The following is a 20,542-nucleotide window of genomic DNA, read 5'->3' as shown; positions in this document are numbered from 1 at the left end:
CTTTATTGAATTACGCTGAAGTCTGGACTGGTCGTCAGTCCATCAAAAAGCATTTTGCGATATGCAATAATTATAATTTTCTGAGGAAATTATGTTTTTTTGTAGGTCCGTCCTCCGAATAAATGTTATTTTGGAGCGTGAGAATGGACATTGAACGCACCAGTATAGGCAAATCGAACTACAAGTCCCTTGACCACCAAATTTGAGTCGTCAAGCAGTGTGTTGTGCTGTGCTGAACTGTTGTTTGAACATTGGTAACGGGCGGGAGCGTGAACACGACTGGATTCATTGAAAACTGCAGAGTTCGGGTAATTTTGTGATTAATTTTATTGTGACAATAACAGACTCGATTTTGTGTTTAACTTACCATAGCCCGGTGTGGAATTCCACTGTAGGTGGTCGGCGGTGTGCTGTTGACCGAGCAGAAAGGCCGAACCACGTTCCGTTTTCATACAGTACAACTGCCAATATTAACTTCGCTGTGCTAGATCGTCTACTACACACAAAAAATGTATGCTTTAATATTTAGTCAAATGCTTAGTTACCGGGAAATTTTACTTCCCGCCGCGGTTTTATCGGTAGGTATAGGTTTGAAGTTCTGTATCCATAAAGTTAGCATCAGGTGGCTAATTCTAGCTAGCTTTCCGTTGCCTGTTGTAAATAAAATGACATCGTGAAAATTCAGTATTGCACATAATGTTTATGTCGTTTTATCAGTTAGGGTTTATAAATAAAGCTGTCCCACCTGATTTGTGTCCTTGCCAAAAGTGCGTCAGTACTTCTCGAAACAAACGAGAGCAAATGCCAGAATTATCATGCTGTTTACCTGTTGGCTGCCTAAAGCCCGTCCTCAATGGATATCATTACATCGGCACACGTTCAGAAACAGCTGTTGTTACAATTTAGTTAAAAGGAGTTGGTGATCAGCCCCCACACACTGTAATAGAGGACGGGACTAAAAAGGGGCTTTTTTTGGTGGGAATTCAGTGGTTTTTGTTTTGTGGGTTCAGCATTGTAAAGCCATATGATAAGTTGCCTGTAAATGTCATCTTCCTATCCTAACACATTTTAATTTGGGTGACACTTGATTGATTGACTGCGATTCACCACCAGGTTTCTAAATGCACTGTTGTCACCAAACTGGTGCCAATCAGACCTGACCTGTAGAGCAATTGAATTTACCTATGAGGTTTGTCAGAAAAACCCTGTGACTGGTGTCAAAAGATCTATTTTGAACCAGTGCTATGAGTTTCCTATTCAATGTTGGCTAGACGATCAATCAGCATGTCTACAAAAATAACCTGCCATGTTTGCTTCATGTGCAAGAAGAGGTGATACTTGTTGCAAGACATTCCATTGTTACATGCCTGCTCACAATGCCTGAGCATCCGACAGTTCCTGGCAGAGAAGGACATTGCCGTGCTGGAGCAACCTCCCAATTTGGTCTTTGACAATTTTGTGAGCTAACTTTGGTCTTGTAAGAAAATAAATAAATTGTGATTTTTGTTTTTCCCCAGGTAGCCAAATGGCGACAGACATTGTTTCACAGTTGGCCGACTCCTTGGCCAAAGCTGGAGTTGTGGAAGGGGAGCTGAGTTACAAAGGACAGGGAAGAAAGCTAGATGACTCCAAATCAGGTATGAGGTGGCCAAGTTTTCATTTTTGCCGCAATGTAAAAAAAAATGGACAGAAATGCATTTTAGTTTTGGATGTATTTTTTTAAATATTTAACTTTACTTTTTTCCTCTGTCATGGCCATTTTCCAAACTCTAGTTGAAGAAATTGTGAAGGAGATTGAGAACTTTGAAGGTCTCCAAGCTCTGCGATTGGAGGGAAACACTGTAGGTGTTGAGGCGGCAAAAGCCATCGCCAAGGCCCTTGAAACAAAAAGCCAGTTCAAGGTTTCAGACATATACTCTTGATTTCTCTTAAATTGATTTTGCATCCATAATTTTTTTGTGCCAAAATAGCAACAAGCTTGTTTCTTTCAGCGCTGTTACTGGAGTGACATGTTTACTGGCCGCCTCCGCCCTGAGATCCCACCTGCTCTGGTAACAGCATTGCTTGGTTGTTCTTTGGCTGCTCTCTTCACGTAACTACAGGGTCTCACTATTTTTTTCTCTTACTGTCAAAGAATTCATTGGGCGATGCTGTAATGCTGGCGGGTGCCAAGCTGACTGTTTTAGATCTCAGTGACAACGCCTTTGGTCCTGATGGGGTGAAGGGCATAGAGCGGTTGCTCAAAAGCTCCGCCTGCTACACTCTGCAGGAACTACGACTCAACAACTGCGGCATGGGTATTGGAGGGGGGAAGGTAAATTATGTGAAAATCACCTTCAATTGAGGCTCATTTCAAATGTACAGAATGTCCTATGTGGTCATTGTGGTATCTACCGACCTGGCAAATTCTGCGAAGAAATGTCAAGAAATCCCTTTATCAGTCACTCATTGTCAGAGCAAATATACAAGTGGAACTTGCAGTGACCTCTCTGCAAATGTCTAATCAACGGCTTTGTTCTGCACTTTTCAGATATTGGCTGCATCACTAATTGAGTGCCATAAAAAGTCAAGTGCAGAAGGTCCCCCCCTCAGCCTGAAAGTGTTTGTTGCCGGGAGGAATCGTCTGGAGAACGACGGAGCCACCGCTCTCGCTCAAGCTTTCCAGGTAGAGAAGTCAAACAAATAACTGGATTTGGTTAAAAACTTGCATGATCTATTTTAAATGGATGGATGAAAAAAAATGCTGCTTTCTTTTCTTCCCTGTTGTTCAAGTGTCAATAACTATTTGTGTTTGCAGTTAATGGGCAGCCTGGAGGAGATCCACATGCCCCAGAATGGCATCAATCACCCAGGTATAAAAGCATTGGCGACGGCCGTACAGCACAATCCAAACCTGCGCACCCTCAACCTCAATGATAACACCTTCACTGAGGAGGGTGCCATTGCGATGGCTCAGGTAGGATTAAAAAAAAACAGGGGTTGCGTGATCATTATCTATGACCTACTGTTGTTGTCTATGACAGGAGAAGGGACCCTTTTTGTGAAGTGTTACTACCATTAGCACATTTTATAACGAGTAAAGCAGTAGTGCACCTTAGATGTGAGTAGGCATTTTGGCTTTGTTCTTATCTGAAGGCTCACAGCAACTTACAGGCCTTAAGTCATCAGCCTACTTAATATCCAATAAGGAAAAAAAGATGAGCATAGTCATTTGAAAATCACCAACAGATATGACATGACAGTGTTGACTAACATTTTTTTGTACTCTGTTAACACTTGTTGTCATTCACAGGCCCTGAAATATTTACGAAGCATCCAGGTGATAAACTTTGGCGACTGTTTGGTGCGTCCGGTTGGAGCCACGGCGATTGCTGAAACTGTTTCAGAAGGACTGCCGATCTTGAAGGTGAGTGTTCCCTTTCCCCTGTCTGTAGTATCACCAATACAATCTGTGCATGATAAAATCAACTCCCGAATATAGAAATGAAAATATTTTTGTCTGCATCATGTTCCTCCAGTTTTGTTATCGATTCACCAGGTTTTGGTGTAATGGTCAGAATCATGCTACACTTTAGTCACTGGCTTTCATTAGTCATCTCTTCCAATCACATTACTGGTCTTCTGCTAAATGATAATCATAGGTGTCCAAAAAAAGGACATCATTGGTCATCAGTGATCATTTACATGTATGTATTTTGTTAATGGAGAATCACTTCTATCCCCTTATGTTAAACAGGAACTTAATCTCTCATTTGGAGAGATAACTGAAGAAGCTGCACTGGCTGTGGCCCTTGCTGTCAAGAACAAGAAGAAGCTGGAAAAACTGGATTTAAATGGTAAAAAATAAAAAAAAAGTTGCTTTTATTTCCAATTGCTTCATCACTGATTGAGTTGGTCCTATTTAAGCTTTATTGGTCCGCAGGGGCAATTCAGCACCAAACAACACACATTATGGCCGTTAATAAATCCAAACATGCGCAAGCCGAGTCCTCATTGGCGATACTGATAAATAAATCTGAATAATTAGAATAAAAAATGTTAAAAGAGAAAATAATAAGTAAAAACAGCAGTTGGTCAACATACAAGACAATATAGTACATAAATGGTGACACAATGATTATGACTATAACAATATTGTTTTGGTGAGACAATATGTAACATGCTCGACCTTGTGTTTTGCAGGTAACTATTTGGGAGAGGATGGCTGCAAAGCTCTGAAAGATTTCATGGACGGCATCAAAATGGCCGAGCTTCTGGCATCACTCAGGTAAGAGCGGCATCTCTTCACATTCAAGTTGACATAGATTAGTACTTTTAGGCAGTTGTTGATTATCAAAGTCTTTGTTCTGCTCTTTAGTGATGATGAGGGTGAACCTGGAGATGATGATGATGACGACGATGATGATGATGATGATGACGACGATGATGAGGATGATGATGACGAAGAGGTGGATGAAGAAGAGGAAGAAGAAGAAGAGGAGGAAGAAGAGGTGGACGAGGAGGAGCAAAATCAATACACTGGCAGCAAGGTAATTCGGTTCAGTATGCACTATGCTCCTGAGAAAAGAGCTCAATAATTCAGATACATTTAATCAGTCTTTTTTTATTTTATTTTTTTAACTCCAACTTTTTTGCCTTGTTCATAATAAATACAATAATTCACATCAACTTAACAAGAACGGACTGGACCCCCCCCCAAAAAAATAATCTTAAAATAAATGTGTGTTTCTTTAACAGACTTCTCAATTTGCCTTCATAGTTTTTTTCCACACCACCATCAGCACCACGACCGCCTGACGTTTCATCCTTCCTCGCTTTTCCATCGCCGGATAAACTGCTCAAGCTGGGCGCCAGAAGAGCAACACTGATTGAGCAGCAGGTACAGTACAGTACAGTTGATAACCCACGAGAAGGGAGAACAATACAAATCAATTTTACTCCACTGTTTGTCATATACTCAATGTATATTGTGACCCTGCACATGTTTGCGATTCAGTATTCTTGATTTTCCATATATTCACATAGTGAATTTATTTGAGACACCCATTCGCCGAAAAACTATTGTATATTTGCTAGTTTGTGCTCAGGCCAAAGCAATAAAGTATTTCTTTGAGTCATCACCTTTTTGATGAGGTGTCCACTGACTCCTGTTTCCATACTGATAGAAAAGTTCATGGCTCCTTACTGGCACATGTAATACATGTAATAAATGTTGAAGAAGGTGTTAAAAAGACAGCAGCACATTAATTACAAAGCATTTAGCTTGGACATTTTTAATAGCTTTGTCCTTAATTCCTCTGTTAAAAAATCACTTTTTGGTTACTTTGTATATAACCTACAAGTTTAAACAACAACGTGGGATACATGATCGTCTTCAACGTTGCATTTCTCATCTTTTGCACGTTTACAATGTTTGACACAATATAGCTGATTCCTTCTACCCTCCCTTTGTGGCCAGGTGGATGTGGCCGATGCAAGAAAAACAGCCGAAGCCTTTCTCAAAATCGCATCTGTGTACAAAGAGGACAATAATGAAGTGAAGAATGCAGTCTTGGAAAGTGTTGGTGAGTTTTTTTGTGAAGTACCAAGAACACCGGGTCTCCTCCCGTTACCATTCAGTTGCACACCCCCCCCCCCTTTTTTTTTAACACTTTTTACGTTTGTGAGATGTCTGCATTCAGTTTCATCCCCAAAACATAAAAATATGAAAAAAATGGACATAAGTGTTTTTCACATAGCAGTGATGATTTGCATATTTCCATTGCAGTTTATGTAGCAGGCATGCAAGACAAAAGGCCCCTTTGGACTTGCCTTATGTCCTTAAATGCTAAAGCATTTGCAAATGTTTCTTCTTCTTTACACAGATGCCCTTCTGAGGAAAACCTTTTCTTCTTCTGACCAAGGCTACAATTTTGTGTCCTCATTGCTCGTGCTGCTGGGGCTTATTAAGGTGAGCGCAAACTGACTCCCTTTACCTCGGTGTACTTCGCCTTTTCAGTCTCCATATTCCTTTTCTTTTCTCTCCGCTCCTGTTGTCATCTCAGAGTGAGGACAAGGTGAAGCCTGTGCTGGTGGTAGCCGGTCACCTGCAGGCCTTGGAGCACGCTGTTCGTCAGGACTACTTCCCCAAAGAGAGCGTGGCTGTGCTGGAGGCCTTCATGTCCCGGTAAGGGCGTGACAGAATGAGCCAATCAGCAGGCAGCTTCCAGGTATAAAACATCGCTCGATACTCATCAGGAACAAAGCACCTACTGCTAATGTACATTCATGCTTTTGCACCTGGTTTGTGGGGAAACAATCATGTATTATATGTGCGTACAGATGGTGTTGATTCCTCATTCGTACACATTTTATTTAGCAACCCAAAAAAAGTGAAATTGACGCAGTGGGGGTATATACTGTAAGTGCATACAGTCGAGAGAAATGTATCTCATCCCCAGAAGCAACAAGCCTTTGGAGTTCTGCGGCTCTTCTCGACACAAGCTTCAGTCCACCTTGCAGAGGTCGTCCCACACGGAGTGCTGAGGACTGCGGTTGAGAAACGCACCTTTCAATTTTGATGGCCCTTTCCCAAACCGCACTCGTCTATTCCAATTTGAATCAAAGGCACATCTTAATAATCATGCATTTCCTTGGAGCTCGATGCTTGTTGAAGATCTCATCGCCTGGACATGCAGTACTTTGTTCCCTAACTAGATATCCTCCTCTTTGTAACAGCTGGTGTATTTTGGAGGGAAAAAAAGTTGTTTGAGACTGCCAGGTGTTATATGCCTGCTGGCTACACAACACACTTTATTGTACTATGTACTTGATGACGTCATTTTAGGCTGTTGTACATTTTACTTTTCAGCATTTACCTTAACTTTTTTTTAAATCCTGTTCAAGAAGCTCATTAATATATTTAACGTGTGCTTTGAATGAGCTGCTAAATATGATAAAAGTAAGGTTAAACTACAAAAGGGATTTATTTTCTCACTTAAATGACTCAAGCTTTTATGACTGCATTGTTAAATAAATTGAGTTAATTTCATCTTGTTAACATGGCATGTGTCTTATTCAGATCAGTTTCCATTTTGCAGTGTATCCAGCAAAACAGTTAGTTTTTGTTTTTTTTACCCCAAATGTACCGTTTACTTGTGCTAGAGTTTATATTGATGGAGATTTTGTTAAGTCATTTAGGAAATTGTTAATACAGATATGAATTTATTTTAAATCTATTTGACTAGTCAGCTTAATGTACAAATGTGGCTATTCCTTGCAGCATCTCGACCTTTTAACTGGGCAGAAAATGTAAAACCAAGGTGTTAATTTGCAGTTGGGGGTGCAGGGATCAGGGGTCACAAGAAGAAGAATTTACCAAAGACGCGTTTAGCCATTGCTCTCCAGACTCCGGTGAACACGCTGGACGCGGAATTTTCAAAAGTCGTTGCCAGACTCATTAATATTATTAGTTTATATTTTCTGGGGTTGTTTTTACTTCTTTTTTTTTATGTCAAAGAAACAAAGGTCAACTTCTGCACAAAGGTAAGATATTTTGTTTTTGAGGTTTTGCTGCCCGCTTCTCAGTTTGGAATGTAAAAATGATTTGGGTGTAATATGTGTTTTGATGTGCAGATAAGTAATTTATACAGTGCTGCTCAAAAGTTTGTGAACCCTGCAGGCATGGTCAGATTTATTTATTTATTATAAAATATTAAAATAACCTTATTAAATGTTTAGTTGTACCCAAATCTACAATGCTGACATTGAAAATAATGGACTAATATTGTCATTCATTTTTTTAACAAAAGTTGTTGATTTAAGAAAAACTCGGATTTCATGGGTGCAAAAGTATGTGAAACTCTCACTTACTCGGACATTGCACCTTTTGCAATGAGAACTTAATCCAAACACTTTCTTTAGTGATTTATCAGTCTTTCACATCTACTTAGTGGGAATTTTTGCCACTCTTCCTTGCAAAATGCAGCCAATTGAGAGAGGATGGATGGGCATCTAGCATAAACTGCCCGCTTCATGTCCCGCTACAGTATTTTGAAAGAATTTAAGTCAGGATTTTAATTGGGCACATCCAGAACATGAATATTGATGTTCTTCAGACATTCCTTGGTTGTATTGCTGGAATGCTTTGGATTATTGTCATGATCCATCTTCTACCAGGCTGTACACAGAAGGGACTTCCAAAAAGCTTCAGGTTTTTCCAGGTACTCTCTGGCAAAGTTGAGATGGGCAGCTTTGATCTTTTTTTGTGAGCAGAGGCTTCTACCTAGCAAGCCTTCCACGAAAGCCTTCTTTCTTCTGATTGTTGAAGCATGCACATGTGTCCCAGATGCAGCAAAAGAGGTCTGCAAATCGAGTTCGAGTTAGCTTTTTACCTGAATTATTATTTTTCTTGTGGTTCTTGCTTATATTTTAGAAGGTCGTCCACTTCTTGGCAGGATTGTAGTAATGTTCAGTGTTCTCTAGTTGCATATGATCTGCTTCACAGTGGAATGATGAAGCTCAATTTTTTTTAGATGACTTTATAGCTTTCCCCAGACAGATGTGCTGTCACTACCCACTTCCCGAGGTCCCCTGAGATTTCTCTCCCTCTCAGCATGGTTGACCTGTATGGGTTGACCTGGGTAAGACTAAAGTGACGTGGTTTTGTCTCCGTTTCAGTCAGTGATGCACAATTTCTTCGCTAAATTTCATTGGTCCACTTCAGTGGTTAGTTTAGCTACCAATTTGTCCTACCTGTTCCTACTTGACTGCTTGTTTTAAGCAATGCAGCTCAGGGTTCACTTACTTTTGCATGAATTAACCAAAAACTAATAAAAAAAATATATTAAAAAAATGTAAAAAAAGAACAATGCATTGAAATTCTAAACCTACACCTGTTATTTCATATAAAATATAATGGTTCAGATTGAACAACAAAATCAGGTTGACACAATTGGAAAATCCAAATTGTTCAAGAGGTTCACAAACTTGAGCAGCACTGTATATCTTTTTTAAAAGATTAATTAAACGGTTTTATTTTTACTTGGGTAGATTGTAACAGTTAGACTCAAATCTCAGAAAGTTTTGATATTTGATATGAATACAAATATGCTGTTTATTTTAATATTTTCGAACGTGCCTTACCTTGCAGTAAATGTAACTGATTCAAATTTCTCATTTAACAAGAACATCTTCCTCCTTGCACAGATGCTTGCCCTCCCTGCTTTCATTTTACTTGGGACTTTTGCACTCATATCAAACGTGGAAGCAGGCAAGTGTCCTCGAGTGTGCAATTGTGACAGCACCAAGCTCACGGTAGCCTGCGTTGGCAAGAACCTTACTGAGGTCCCCCCGACTATTGACGAGGTGAGTCTACTTCAACCTCACACTGCTATTCTGGCAAGGAAGCTTTGAAAGGGATGTTGTATGAATTCCAGTGCCTCATATTAGAATCCATGGTTTGTATAACTACTGTATGGGAGCTATCAAATGCTAGATTGCAGGTGTCAACCTCGAGGCCAGGGGGCTAGTTCTGGTCCTCTTTTGCGTGGCCCGCTAAAGCAAATGTATACACATCATGATGTATAAATGGTCAATTTAGACATGCTGTAATAAATAAAACATGAACTGTGACATGATTTTCTCTAACTTGATGTAATGTTCCGTACAGATCACAGTCAAATTGGACCTGAGGAATAACAATCTGCGGGTGCTCCAGAGGGGAGGGTTTGTGCACACACCTTACCTCACTCACCTCAACCTAAAGCAAAGCAACATTGTCAAGGTGAAAGAGGGTGCTTTTCGCATGCTGGGCCGTGTTGTCTCCCTAAACCTGGCCTACAACAAAATTGACATCCTATACCAGGCAAGAGAACTAAATCAAACTATGCATCCACAAGTTTGTTCTCTAACAATTTCTCCCCTCTACATTGGCTTTTGTAGGAGTCTTTTGATGGCCTCTCCTCTTTGAAGGAGCTTCATCTGGACCACAACCATGTTGAGGAGATCCAACCTGGAGCCTTCTTGCAGCTTGGCTCACTAAACATGCTGGCTCTCACCCACAACCAGCTGGTGTACATCCCCAACATGGTCTTCCAGGTAGTTGGGAGCCAGTTGATGATAAAAGTAGAGAACAAAATTGTGTTTGTTTGGCTGTGTTCTTTTTGAAGAACGAGGACCAATAGATGACAATAAATAATTTTTCTTTCATTTTAAAATGATGCACATGCATTATCATTGCATCTCATCCTGATCTGTGCTAAAATTGATTGGTTGTTGCTCAGTGCTAATGTCATTTATTTATTTATTTATTTTGTAATTTGTTAACAAACAAATTGTTTTGAAAACAATACCCCCCCCCCCCCCTCCAATTCTGTCTCTTCCAGGGCCTGCAACACATCAAGTGGCTTCGTCTCAGCCATAACTCTATCAACAACTTGGCTCCTGAGGCATTTGCAAGCTTGTTCACCCTCACCCGCCTCAGTCTAGACCACAATGAGCTGCAGTTCTTCCCCACTCAAGCCATGACCAGGTAGGATTTTGGAAATCAACCCCCCTTCAAAAAAACTCTTGACCATAATATGTTCTATGCAGCCCCACTAGTCTAAATGCGGTATTTTGGTTAATATTGCATTAGTGAAATTGGAGTTAAGCAGCAAAATCCAGCAGTTTTTTATTCTGTCGAGTGAAGATGACATCACAGTTACTCAGGGCTAATGCTGCATTCGAGGATGGTCGGAAGTCAGACTTTTCCGAGTTCAAACCAGGAAGTGTGTACGGGAACGCCCCCTTGAACTCAAAAATTCCACTTGTGAAGTCAGAAAAAAAAACGTGAATGGTAAAACACAATTTACTTGAGTATAAAACTAGAAAGCTTTCTTCATTCATAAATATTCGACATAACTGAACGTAACACAACGTACGTGACAGTATGACGCTATCTCCCTGCATGAAATTATACGGTGAACTACTGAATTGCATTAAATGCTTATGAAATAAGATTTATAAATTGCGAGAAGGCAAGTTTGCTGGAGGTCAAAATTAGTTTTGAGGAGCAAAATAAAAAAACAATTTATTACTTTCCGCTATTTTTGTTGTTTACTTTGGCCTCAAACGCTTTCAGGTCGGAACTGGGAAAAACCAACTTGGCTATATCCTCGAATGCAGCATATGGTAATGACCAATCACAACTCACCTGTTTTCTGAAGCTGAGCTATGTGTGATTGGTTGTTACATGCTGAGCCCTGAGTAACTGTGATGTCATCTTCAGTTGACAGCAACTGGCAAAATGGCTGCCCCCTTAGATGGATAAAAACGGCTAGATTTTGCTGCATAACTCATATTCCACAAATGTAATATTGATCAGAATTTCATGTTTAGACTAGTGAGGTCACATATAACATATTATAGTCAAAAATGGTTTAAGGTTGGCTTCCCCTTCAATATAGGCATAACCATTATAGACTATATTGGTCATACTTAACAGGGACCTGGTGACTCTTCAGAAAAGCTCATTTGGAAATTACCAATAGCACGCCTTGTCTTGGCAGAAGAAATCTTCTTAATAAGTCACAATAAAAACATGGTGAAACAAGAAAATTGGAAACCAATTAAATATTTAATTTTTATGAATATTTCACTTTTATAAAGCTGTTCAGCTGCTGATAAAAAAAAAGAAGAAGAAGAAGAAGATATAATCGCATTATTTTTGATTGTCTTCTCCACTGAAGACTCAAGGAGGTAACACGCCTGGACATGAGCCACAACCGCATGATCTACCTCGGCGAAGAGTCAGTCTCCATGGCAAAGCTCACGCATTTGTACCTCAGCCACATGTACCTCCAAGACCTGTCAGACCAGGCCTTGTCCCAAGCCCCTCTGCTCTCCCACCTGGACCTGAGTTACAACCAGCTGCGTTACCTAGAGCCTCTCGCGGGTCCCAAGAACCTTGCCAGCCTCAACCTCACTGGTACGCAGCGCCCTTACATTTGAAACTTTATGAGTGTTTAATTTCTATACTACTTTTTTTTTTTTATTATTATTATTTTTTTTCCTTGAAGCCAACCCCATCTACTGTAGCTGCTACATGAGGCCCCTAAGGAACTGGGCGAGTGTTGGTGGTGTCAAGCTGCTGGGAACCTGCGCAGGACCTCCTCACCTGTCCGAAGAGCCGCTCCAAGCCGTGGCGGCCATGGACATGCGTTGCCGCAGCAGGGGGGACGCACTGAAGGACGAGTTTGAGGAGGAAGTGATTACTGTCAGCAGTCCACCGACAGTCAAACCCAAACAGAATAACGTCAAGTGTCCGCTTAACTGCGACTGTCACGTGAGTTCAAATCATTAAGTGGATAATAAGACTCTTTAATTTTAATGATTATTTCATTAATAAGCACACATTTAGGTCACCAGGTGTGTACTGCAGTCGTGGGCTATGGGCGATTTATGCATGTTTTTGTTGTTGTCTTGAAACGGTTTAGCAACATAATGAACTGGTTTAATCGTTTTTCATAAATAAGTTGAAGCTTGTGAGCATCACATGACCAAACCTAGAATCAGTGGCGTAACACCATGCTGAGAGGCCCCGGTGCAAAATGTTTCTTTTTTTTTTGTCTTTTCTGTTTTGCGCGCCGTTTTTTTTCTTTTTCTTTTTAAGTTTGCAAAGCATAACGGTGACGATGGCACGCACACTAGCTACCTTTTCTTTTTTTTCAACTCGCATCACGTCGAGACTCATCATGACTGACAGATGCCGAAGTCAGGTGATTAAATGATCATTTCCGACATCCGTTCCGTTCCGTCTTCAATTCCGCTTATCCGGGGTCGGGTCGCGGGGGCAGCAGCTTTAGCAGGGAAGCCCAGACTTCCCTCTCCCCAGCCACTTCAGCCAGCTCCTCCGACGGGATCCCAAGGCGTTCCCAAGCCGAGCCGTGAGACGTAGTCTCCCCAGCGTGTCCTGGGTCGTCCCCGGGGCCTCCCGCCGGTAGGACATTCCCGGAACACCTCCCCAGGGAGGCGCCCAGGAGGCATCCGAACCAGATGCCCAAGCCACCTCAACTGGTTCCTCTCAACGTGTCGGATACGATTTCCGACATCGTATTTACAAAATAACTCTGCCCGTTTATTTCCCCGTTTTTGTTCTCTCTCTCTCTCTCTCTCTCTCTCTGTGTCTGTCTGTCTGTCTGTCTCTCTCTCTCTCTCTCTCTCTCTCTCTCTCTCTCTCTCTCTTTCCTTCCCCCCCTTCTGTCATGGGCCCCTGCGCGGTCTCTGGGCCCCCACCGGCTGCACCGTCGATATTTATGCCACTGCCTAGAAGGCAGATGACCCGTGATGGTTGTCACCTGACCCCTGAGGCACTGTGATGTCACTTTAAGTCAGCAGCAAGTGACAAAATGGCCGCCCCCTGAGATGGATAAAACTGGGTGGATTTTGCATCTTAATTCATATTTCACAAACGCAGTATTAATCAGAATATTGTATTTAGACTAGTAGGAGTGCATAGAACATATTGTAAATAATTTTTTTAACTTGATTTCGCCTTTAAGCTGTTTTCCTAGTTTGGCTTCTGTTTTTGTTTTGTTTTGTTTCCCCCCCAATCCTTTCTAGATTGAAGCTCAGCATGCCACATGTGAGAACCGAGGTCACACAAAAGTCCCACGAGGCTTCCCTGCGAAAACTCAACTACTTGACCTTCGCAGCAACCACTTCCACAACCTTCCCGCCAACAGTTTTCCAGCCACCGGCCAAGTTGTTTCGCTTCACCTGGAATCCTGCAAAATTCGCGAGATTGAAGGTGGCGCATTCCGAGGAATGAAAAACCTATTTTATTTGTATCTTTCTGACAACGACCTCACATCTTTGGGCCCTGAAACCTTCACTGGAGCCCCTGGGCTCAATTATCTTTACCTGGAGGGGAATCGTTTGGCCCAGTTTCCAGGTTCAGGTCAGTGGACCGATAAGACTGCATAAAAAATTAAACATGATGCATGGGACCTTGAATGATGATATTTTGTGTGTCTTTTGTTTCCTCTACAGCGCTACGACGTTTACCAAATCTGTTTGCATTACACCTGGAACGCAATACCATTTCAAAACTGGAACCCATGGGTCTACTGTCCGCAGTAACTCCGAAACTAAGAGAGCTTTACTTGACCAATAACACCATACGCACTATTGCCAAGGGCGCTTTAGACTCTGCCTTTCTTGGTAAACTTCACCTGGATTTAAATAAACTGACAAATGTTCCGAGTGATGCTATATCCAAAGCTATTAATCTGGAGGAACTCAACTTGTCTCAAAACCGGATTCTCTCAGTGGGACCAAATGCATTCCGGCCATTATCACAAAGTCTGAAGTGGCTGTATATGGACCAGATGAGCACTGAGAAGGTATAAAATGTATATTTCTTTAATTAGAATTTAGATGTGGCGTTTAACCCTTTAAGTGCCTTTTTTTCTATACAATATTCAGCTTTGATATTTCACAAGGTAGTAGCTTACAAAAAAAAGATTAGAGATAGTCATACAGTAAATGTTGTTTGTAGCAATTTTGCTACTTTTAACTATGTATTTCCTTATGACTCTGATGTGCAGATGTCACGGGACGCTCTAGCCGGGCTTGGCCCAAAACTGAAGGCTCTCACTGTGAGAGGAAACCAGCTAAAAGAACTTCCTGACTTGGGCGCTCTCACTGGCCTGGAGGTGGTTGATCTTCAAGACAACCCTCTGCTGTGTGACTGTACATTGCTGCCACTGCGCAGGTCAGTAAATGTTTTCATCAGAATAATGGATCGATTTTGGAAGCTAATAAGCATGACCCGATGGACAGCATGGAGAACTAGTGGTTAGCATGTCTGCTTCACAGTTCTTATTTTGCTTGTGCTACAAACAGAAGAAAGCCAGACATAATGTACTTATTTTGTTTCTTTGTATCTGCACCAGGTGGATGGAGAAAGTGAATTTGGAGGTGGCCGCTACCTGTGGCTTCCCTTCTGAGCTAAAAGGGCGGAAGGTCATGGATCTGGAGCTATTCAAATCCTGTCCGGAAAACAGCTCCAAAACAGACAGAAAACGTGTCGTTGTTGTTGTAGCCGCTGCTCATGGAAAAGCCAAGAAACCCAAAGTCAACTTTGTGAAAGCTTCTGCACTCAAGACTAAACTGGGAAGGAACAAAACAAAGCCAACAAAGAAAAAGCCTCAAAGGAAACCTGTTTTAACGACAGTGGCCAAAAAGAAGAAAGTGACAAAAACATAAAACATATCATTAGATGGGCTTCATTTTATTTTCTGCAATGGGTGCATTAGTAACGTGTAAAAATGATTGTTTATTGTACAAAATGCTACATGTGTATGGAATGCGGTGTTTGCTTCTGTAGTAAATGGAAAACACAGGGATGTCAAACTTTTTTTTATTATTATTATTGTGGGCCAGATGGTTTTCCTCAGAGGGACATTATGACTGTGGAACCATATTAATGTGTAATCGCCTCATCATCATCATCATTATGCTGTTTACATAACCAATTGGTGGATAATTAATCTCCATCCACCTATGCTAATGACATATAGCGACAGACAGAACAATTACAGACCCATTCCAAAAATTTAGAATATATTTGAAAAAATTAATAATTTCCATAATCCCATTCAAAAAACTAAACTTTCATGGGTTATAGATTCATTTAAACACATTTTTAAACCTGTTTTCCTGGGTTTTACAAGCTGGAAGTCCAAATTATGTAAACTAAACAAAACATTAAAAAAATGAATACTTTAAATTGTTTAAATGATGATGATGATGATGCTTTATTACAGACTAAAAGTCCAACCACAAACAAACCAACTCCACAATAAAAATAGAAGAGTAAAAATACACACATCCAAAATACACTAGGAAGCATCATATAAAAGACAACAATACCAATGTTTCCTGAACTGGGACTGGTATCGTGTAGCACTTAAACTGATGTTTGACAAGTGTACAATAATTTCATTATTCGAGTCATTTAGCCGACAGACAAATGTAAACATCAGGTTTCTTAGTGCCGCCTGCAATGTGTTAACCCTTTCAGTTACAAACATTTCACTCACGCTAGTCCATCGAGGTCTATTTAGCAATACTCTCAGTGCATCATTATATGCTATCTTGATTTTTTGCAAACTAGTTCGGCTATAATTTAACCACAGATGTGCCGTATACAGAGGAGTACAGTATGCTCTGAACAGCAACATATTCACCTCCTTAGTGCTTGCATTAAACTTACGTCTATTCGTCTAAGCATATTTGCCTGCGTATGTAAAGCCCGGCGCTGCCTACAGATATCTTCGTCATCAGTCATTTTGTCCGTGAAGAAATGACCAAGATCCCTGGATTTATTACAGAGTGCAATATTATTCAAAAGCGTAAAATCTGGGAAATTAAGATATTTATCCTCTTTTGTTCGACAAATCATTACTACACTCTTAGTAGCGTTATATTTAATATCGTGATGTACGCCATACTGTGAACATTTATTTAGTATCTGTTGGAGGCCTGCACTGCTGGGAGTAAAATCACCAAATCATCCGCATACGTAATATGGTTAACTAGGAAGTAATTGCATGTAAAGCACTACTTACAGAGAAAGGATGAAAAAAAAGCAAAGAATAATGGATATCTCCCTCGCGCGTACACATGTAAACATATAGGTAAAGTTATAGATGACGTTCGTGACACGCACGGTTCCATGGTGTAATGGTTAGCACTCTGGACTCTGAATCCAGCGATCCGAGTTCAAATCTCGGTGGAACCTAATTTTTTTTTCCTCCTAGTGAGTCACTTTTATAAGCATGTTTTGCCAAACAACTGCTTGGTACTTAATTCGATTAGCTTCTATGAACAATTTGTTTACTTGATAAAACCACGTAACCAGCTAGATTTTTAAAAAGCCAAAACTTCACGGGTGCTTTTCAAATCACGCTTACGTAGAAAGTTCAAAACAATGTACACGTACTATTTGACAATCGTTGCTTTGTAATAATTATTGACGTTACAAAACGTGTGACGTTCACTCCTGTACGGTTTGTCCTGCACCGGAAGTAGCATCTCGCTGAATCACGTCTACCCAAAACTTGTCGAATTCAAGATGGCAGCGGCGATGGATGTAGACGCGCCTAGCTGTTCAAGCAGCGGGGCAAGCAAGAAGCGATTTGAAGTCAAGAAGGTATGGCTTCGTGAGTTCTTGAGCTACTCGCGTGTGAATAAATGCCACATATTTCCCCGGAATCAACACTCTAGCTAGTTGGTATCAGTTAGCATGCTAAGTTGCTAATGCTGTAGCACTGCGGCTTAGCGTGCGATTAGCTTGACACAAGCGACGCTAACGATCATAAACCCTTCTAGTTTTGTTCACGCTGAGTTTATCTTATTTTTTAGGTTAATTATATCTAGACTCTTAAGATTTACAACATTGGTTCATTTGATTCTCAACTGCATTTTTCCTAATGTTGACCCACTTTTATAGTAAAATAAAATGTGTTTAAAATAGCTCTTAAAAATATGTGTATCTCATTTTGAAACACATACTGACATGTTCAGTGCCTTTCACAGTACCTTAATAAAATAACATGGCAACTTAGTTTCTATTTTCATATCTAACAACTGCAGGTACAAAAATAATTAGTTATATATGTCATGTACCTGTATATTTGAGTCACGTTTTGAATGTATTCTTAAATGTTAACAATTATTTATCAGGCTTGAACATATTCAATAAAGCTTCATTTAGAGAGCACTTTTACAGCAATTGATTGCATTTAAAACAAAAAGCATAATAATCACATACAAAAATTATTTAGTAATTAAAATGTCTTCCTTTAAAAAAAACCCTAGTTGATGACATGTAAACATTCCTGCAGCGATCTGTCACAGTCCTTATGTCGACTGACTCCTGTTCCACTAGCCGCCTGTTGGTGGTCTCAAGGTGTATGAAGTTGGGTCCGATTTTCTAGAGGAGGAAGAGAACAAGAGTTGTATGCTGCTTTCACATTAGGCAAGGCAGTCAGCCATTGTTGGATGCTGCAGCGCAAGGTGAAATGTAAATAAACAACTGCAGTTTTCTAACAGCGATTAGTTAATCAGATAGCGAGTAACCTCACATTTCCCATAATGGCAATGGAAAGGATGGTTCAATGGTTTAGTCTTCAAAATAAAAATCAATTACATATTAGTCTTAAATTGACATTGTAGCTTAACTTTTTTAAATAAAGTGTTGAATTTGGTGGTCTGTACTAACCGTTGTTTTGTTTTTCCCACTAGTGGAATGCTGTGGCACTGTGGGCCTGGGACATTGTTGTGGATAACTGTGCTATATGTCGGAACCACATCATGGATCTTTGTAAGTTCCCCTGTGATATACATGCAACTGTCTGACATGTTTATTTTATTGTAATGGCACATGCAAATATCATCAGACAAATGCACAATGAGAGCATAAATAGCAAAATTTATTGGAAATTAGACTTTGAAAAGACACTGGCCTTTACATGGACAACTGGTTTTTGATAGTGATAGTAATAATAGGACCGAACTGTAAATGCAAACAGCATGATGAAAGCACCAAAAAAAGAACACACATTTGGGATGGAGGTGAAGCTGTAGTTATGCCATGTTTTTTTATTTGTATTTTTTTATAAAGAGAAATTGATATTGTTGTGTTCTGGACAGGACATAATGATGTTTCGATGGAGGTCTATAGTGAATGTAATTTTTTTTAAAACTCATTATTTCTATTAGTTTAAAAAATGTTCCCCACTTTTGTTAACAAGAGTATGAAAACCTAGAAAAAATATTGTACATTTAGAATGATTAAAAATGTAATTGCCCAACGCCCCTAATTTTTAATAATCTTTTCTTTTTTTAACATTTTTTTTCTTTAAAAAAAGATTATTGAAAATTAGGGGTGTCATTTTTTTCCGTAATTAATCGCATGACTTCACTAGTTAACTCACAATTAATCACACATTTTATATCTGTTCTAAATGTACAAGTGGGAAAAAATGCTAAACTAATAGAAATTGTTCAAATGAATTTTTGACATCTATAGCCGTCAATGGCAGTGAATGAGTTAATAAACCTGCACACTAAAACGTGAACAGGATTATTGATGCTAAACTCTGAGAACGTGTAAAGATTATGTAAATTGATTTTTTATCTTAAAAAAATCTATCATGCAGCTATTATTGCTTTGCATGTTCCTCAAGGCCGTATTTAGTGATGATATTTTGAAAATACAACAACTTTTGAAGATTTCCTGCTTCCCCCTGTTTGGGTTCACCAGAGTGAGTCAGTTGCATGATTTGTTTGGCAGTTTTTATGCTTGGATGCCCTTCAGTTAAGTGACACAATCTACTGTCTAAAAGCCGTTTATCACATCAGATGTAGTTGAACTTATTTAACATTTTGAACTAGAAATACCTTTGTGTTGAGAGATGTGGCCTTTACAGATGAAATGTATTTGTGTGAAGGTGTAAAGTTGCCCCTTGCCACTGTAGCAGTTGAAAGATGTCAAATCTGTGACTTGTTTCCCCATCAGGTATAGAGTGCCAGGCCAACCAAGCTTCTGCGACATCTGAGGAGTGCACAGTAGCCTGGGGTGTCTGCAATGTGAGTTTCATTGAACCGAAGAAACCTGATAATGTTCGTGTCGTCATTTATTCACTTTGAGTGCATTTTGTGTCTTATTAAAAGCTTATCTAACCAGCTAGGAAGCACCAAATAAAAAAGCAAATCCTGCCTTCAGAAAAATCTATTGAATCCTCATTGGGTGATGTTTTTAATGAAGACACTGACACGTTCATGTTGAGATGCTCACGTATTTACATTTTGTGTTCATCATCCACAGCACGCTTTCCACTTCCACTGTATTTCTCGCTGGCTAAAAACTAGACAGGTGTGCCCTCTCGACAACCGAGAGTGGGAGTTCCAGAAGTGAGTAAATTTGTGATTTTAGAACTTCACATTACTTAGACCAAGACATAACTTAGTTTCAATGTCAATATATGTCCTGTTTTTCCCCCAGGTATGGACACTAGCTGGAGTACTTGGAACTCCTCTGTGGCTTTTTTGTTTTTAGGTTTTACCCACAATGCATCTCTTCCCTTCCAGCTTGTTGTAACTAGAGTTGTTTGTGCACATCTTTTGTTTTCAAATAAACAGGAATAATATGACAGAACAGATTTGACTACTACTCCTTATTTTTTATGACCAACTGTGGAATGTTATAGCATCAATAGTAGGATAGCCTCTGATTAAATGCTGCATCATAGGCCTGACTTGGATGTAATATTTTATTTCTTATGCACTTGAGTGGTCCAGTAATGACTAGACCTTTGTTGAAAATGTAGTAAAACTCATACACTGGAAAATATCTAGTGAAATGGCAATTTTCAGGCTTTAATTGCATAGTTGCACGCCAAAGTAAGATAAAGTAAATACAGTGCATCTGAAAAGTATTCACAGCGCTTCACTTTTTCTCACATTTTACGTCAGTGTAGCTGGCCGAGGGTCAGGGCAGTGGCGAGTCCGGAGC

The 20,542-nt window shown here is 40.0% G+C and overlaps 3 protein-coding genes and 1 non-coding gene across 6 annotated transcripts; all 4 read left to right on the top strand.

The window, feature by feature from the left end:
• The first annotated feature begins 148 nt into the window (after positions 1–148).
• LOC147184213 (ran GTPase-activating protein 1-like) lies at positions 149–7,030 on the top strand. Of its 3 annotated transcripts, none has more exons than XM_086066794.1 (16): positions 149–308; positions 1,518–1,637; positions 1,774–1,901; positions 1,992–2,051; positions 2,135–2,314; positions 2,531–2,665; positions 2,798–2,956; positions 3,293–3,406; positions 3,737–3,836; positions 4,183–4,267; positions 4,358–4,529; positions 4,760–4,879; positions 5,459–5,564; positions 5,865–5,950; positions 6,045–6,166; positions 6,441–7,030. In XM_086066794.1, the coding sequence occupies exons 2-16, from the start codon at positions 1,526–1,528 to the stop codon at positions 6,523–6,525; spliced, it is 1,764 nt and encodes a 587-aa protein (XP_085922920.1). In that variant the 5' UTR covers positions 149–308; positions 1,518–1,525; the 3' UTR covers positions 6,526–7,030. The 3 variants fall into 3 exon arrangements, with proteins under 3 accessions (XP_085922920.1, XP_085922922.1, XP_085922921.1); XM_086066796.1 differs by having other exon boundaries at positions 6,045–6,209; XM_086066795.1 differs by having other exon boundaries at positions 194–308; positions 1,522–1,637.
• Positions 7,031–8,371: 1,341 nt separating this feature from the next.
• On the top strand, positions 8,372–15,228 carry chadla (chondroadherin-like a). Its single transcript, XM_086082682.1, has 10 exons — positions 8,372–9,345; positions 9,650–9,844; positions 9,922–10,077; positions 10,365–10,510; positions 11,709–11,947; positions 12,039–12,304; positions 13,582–13,918; positions 14,011–14,363; positions 14,568–14,734; positions 14,916–15,228. Exons 1-10 carry the CDS (start codon positions 9,076–9,078, stop codon positions 15,226–15,228), a joined length of 2,442 nt encoding a protein of 813 aa, XP_085938808.1. The 5' UTR covers positions 8,372–9,075.
• Positions 15,229–16,693: 1,465 nt separating this feature from the next.
• On the top strand, positions 16,694–16,765 carry trnaq-cug (transfer RNA glutamine (anticodon CUG)). The gene has a single exon. It is a non-coding gene; the product is annotated as a tRNA-Gln (tRNA).
• Positions 16,766–17,009: 244 nt separating this feature from the next.
• rbx1 (ring-box 1, E3 ubiquitin protein ligase) lies at positions 17,010–20,185 on the top strand. The gene is made up of 5 exons (XM_086078285.1): positions 17,010–17,176; positions 18,271–18,349; positions 19,547–19,617; positions 19,856–19,941; positions 20,033–20,185. Exons 1-5 carry the CDS (start codon positions 17,099–17,101, stop codon positions 20,043–20,045), a joined length of 327 nt encoding a protein of 108 aa, XP_085934411.1. The 5' UTR covers positions 17,010–17,098; the 3' UTR covers positions 20,046–20,185.
• Positions 20,186–20,542: the final 357 nt, after the last annotated feature.

The sequence above is a fragment of the Leptonotus elevatus genome, chromosome 1 (assembly GCF_054856555.1).
Source record: "Leptonotus elevatus isolate MCC_2025b chromosome 1, RoL_Lele_1.0, whole genome shotgun sequence".
NCBI classification, from domain to species: Eukaryota; Metazoa; Chordata; class Actinopteri; order Syngnathiformes; family Syngnathidae; genus Leptonotus; species Leptonotus elevatus.
Note: the sequence above shows the minus strand (reverse complement) of the source record. Positions and strands in the feature narration are given on the sequence as shown.

What these genes read in the sequence shown, in the direction of transcription:
- LOC147184213 (XM_086066794.1), top strand. Translation starts at nt 1,526, where the DNA reads ATGGCGACAGACATTGTTTCACAGTTGGCCGACTCCTTGGCCAAAGCT. An exon ending in AAACAAAAAGCCAGTTCAAG is followed by an intron (nt 1,902 to 1,991) that starts GTTTCAGACATA and finishes TGTTTCTTTCAG; the next exon opens with CGCTGTTACTGGAGTGACAT. An exon ending in ATCAATACACTGGCAGCAAG is followed by an intron (nt 4,530 to 4,759) that starts GTAATTCGGTTC and finishes TTGCCTTCATAG; the next exon opens with TTTTTTTCCACACCACCATC.
- chadla (XM_086082682.1), top strand. Translation starts at nt 9,076, where the DNA reads ATGAATACAAATATGCTGTTTATTTTAATATTTTCGAACGTGCCTTAC. An exon ending in TCCCCCCGACTATTGACGAG is followed by an intron (nt 9,346 to 9,649) that starts GTGAGTCTACTT and finishes TGTTCCGTACAG; the next exon opens with ATCACAGTCAAATTGGACCT. An exon ending in TCCCCAACATGGTCTTCCAG is followed by an intron (nt 10,078 to 10,364) that starts GTAGTTGGGAGC and finishes TGTCTCTTCCAG; the next exon opens with GGCCTGCAACACATCAAGTG.
- rbx1 (XM_086078285.1), top strand. Translation starts at nt 17,099, where the DNA reads ATGGCAGCGGCGATGGATGTAGACGCGCCTAGCTGTTCAAGCAGCGGG. An exon ending in AGCGATTTGAAGTCAAGAAG is followed by an intron (nt 17,177 to 18,270) that starts GTATGGCTTCGT and finishes TTTTCCCACTAG; the next exon opens with TGGAATGCTGTGGCACTGTG. An exon ending in TAGCCTGGGGTGTCTGCAAT is followed by an intron (nt 19,618 to 19,855) that starts GTGAGTTTCATT and finishes CATCATCCACAG; the next exon opens with CACGCTTTCCACTTCCACTG.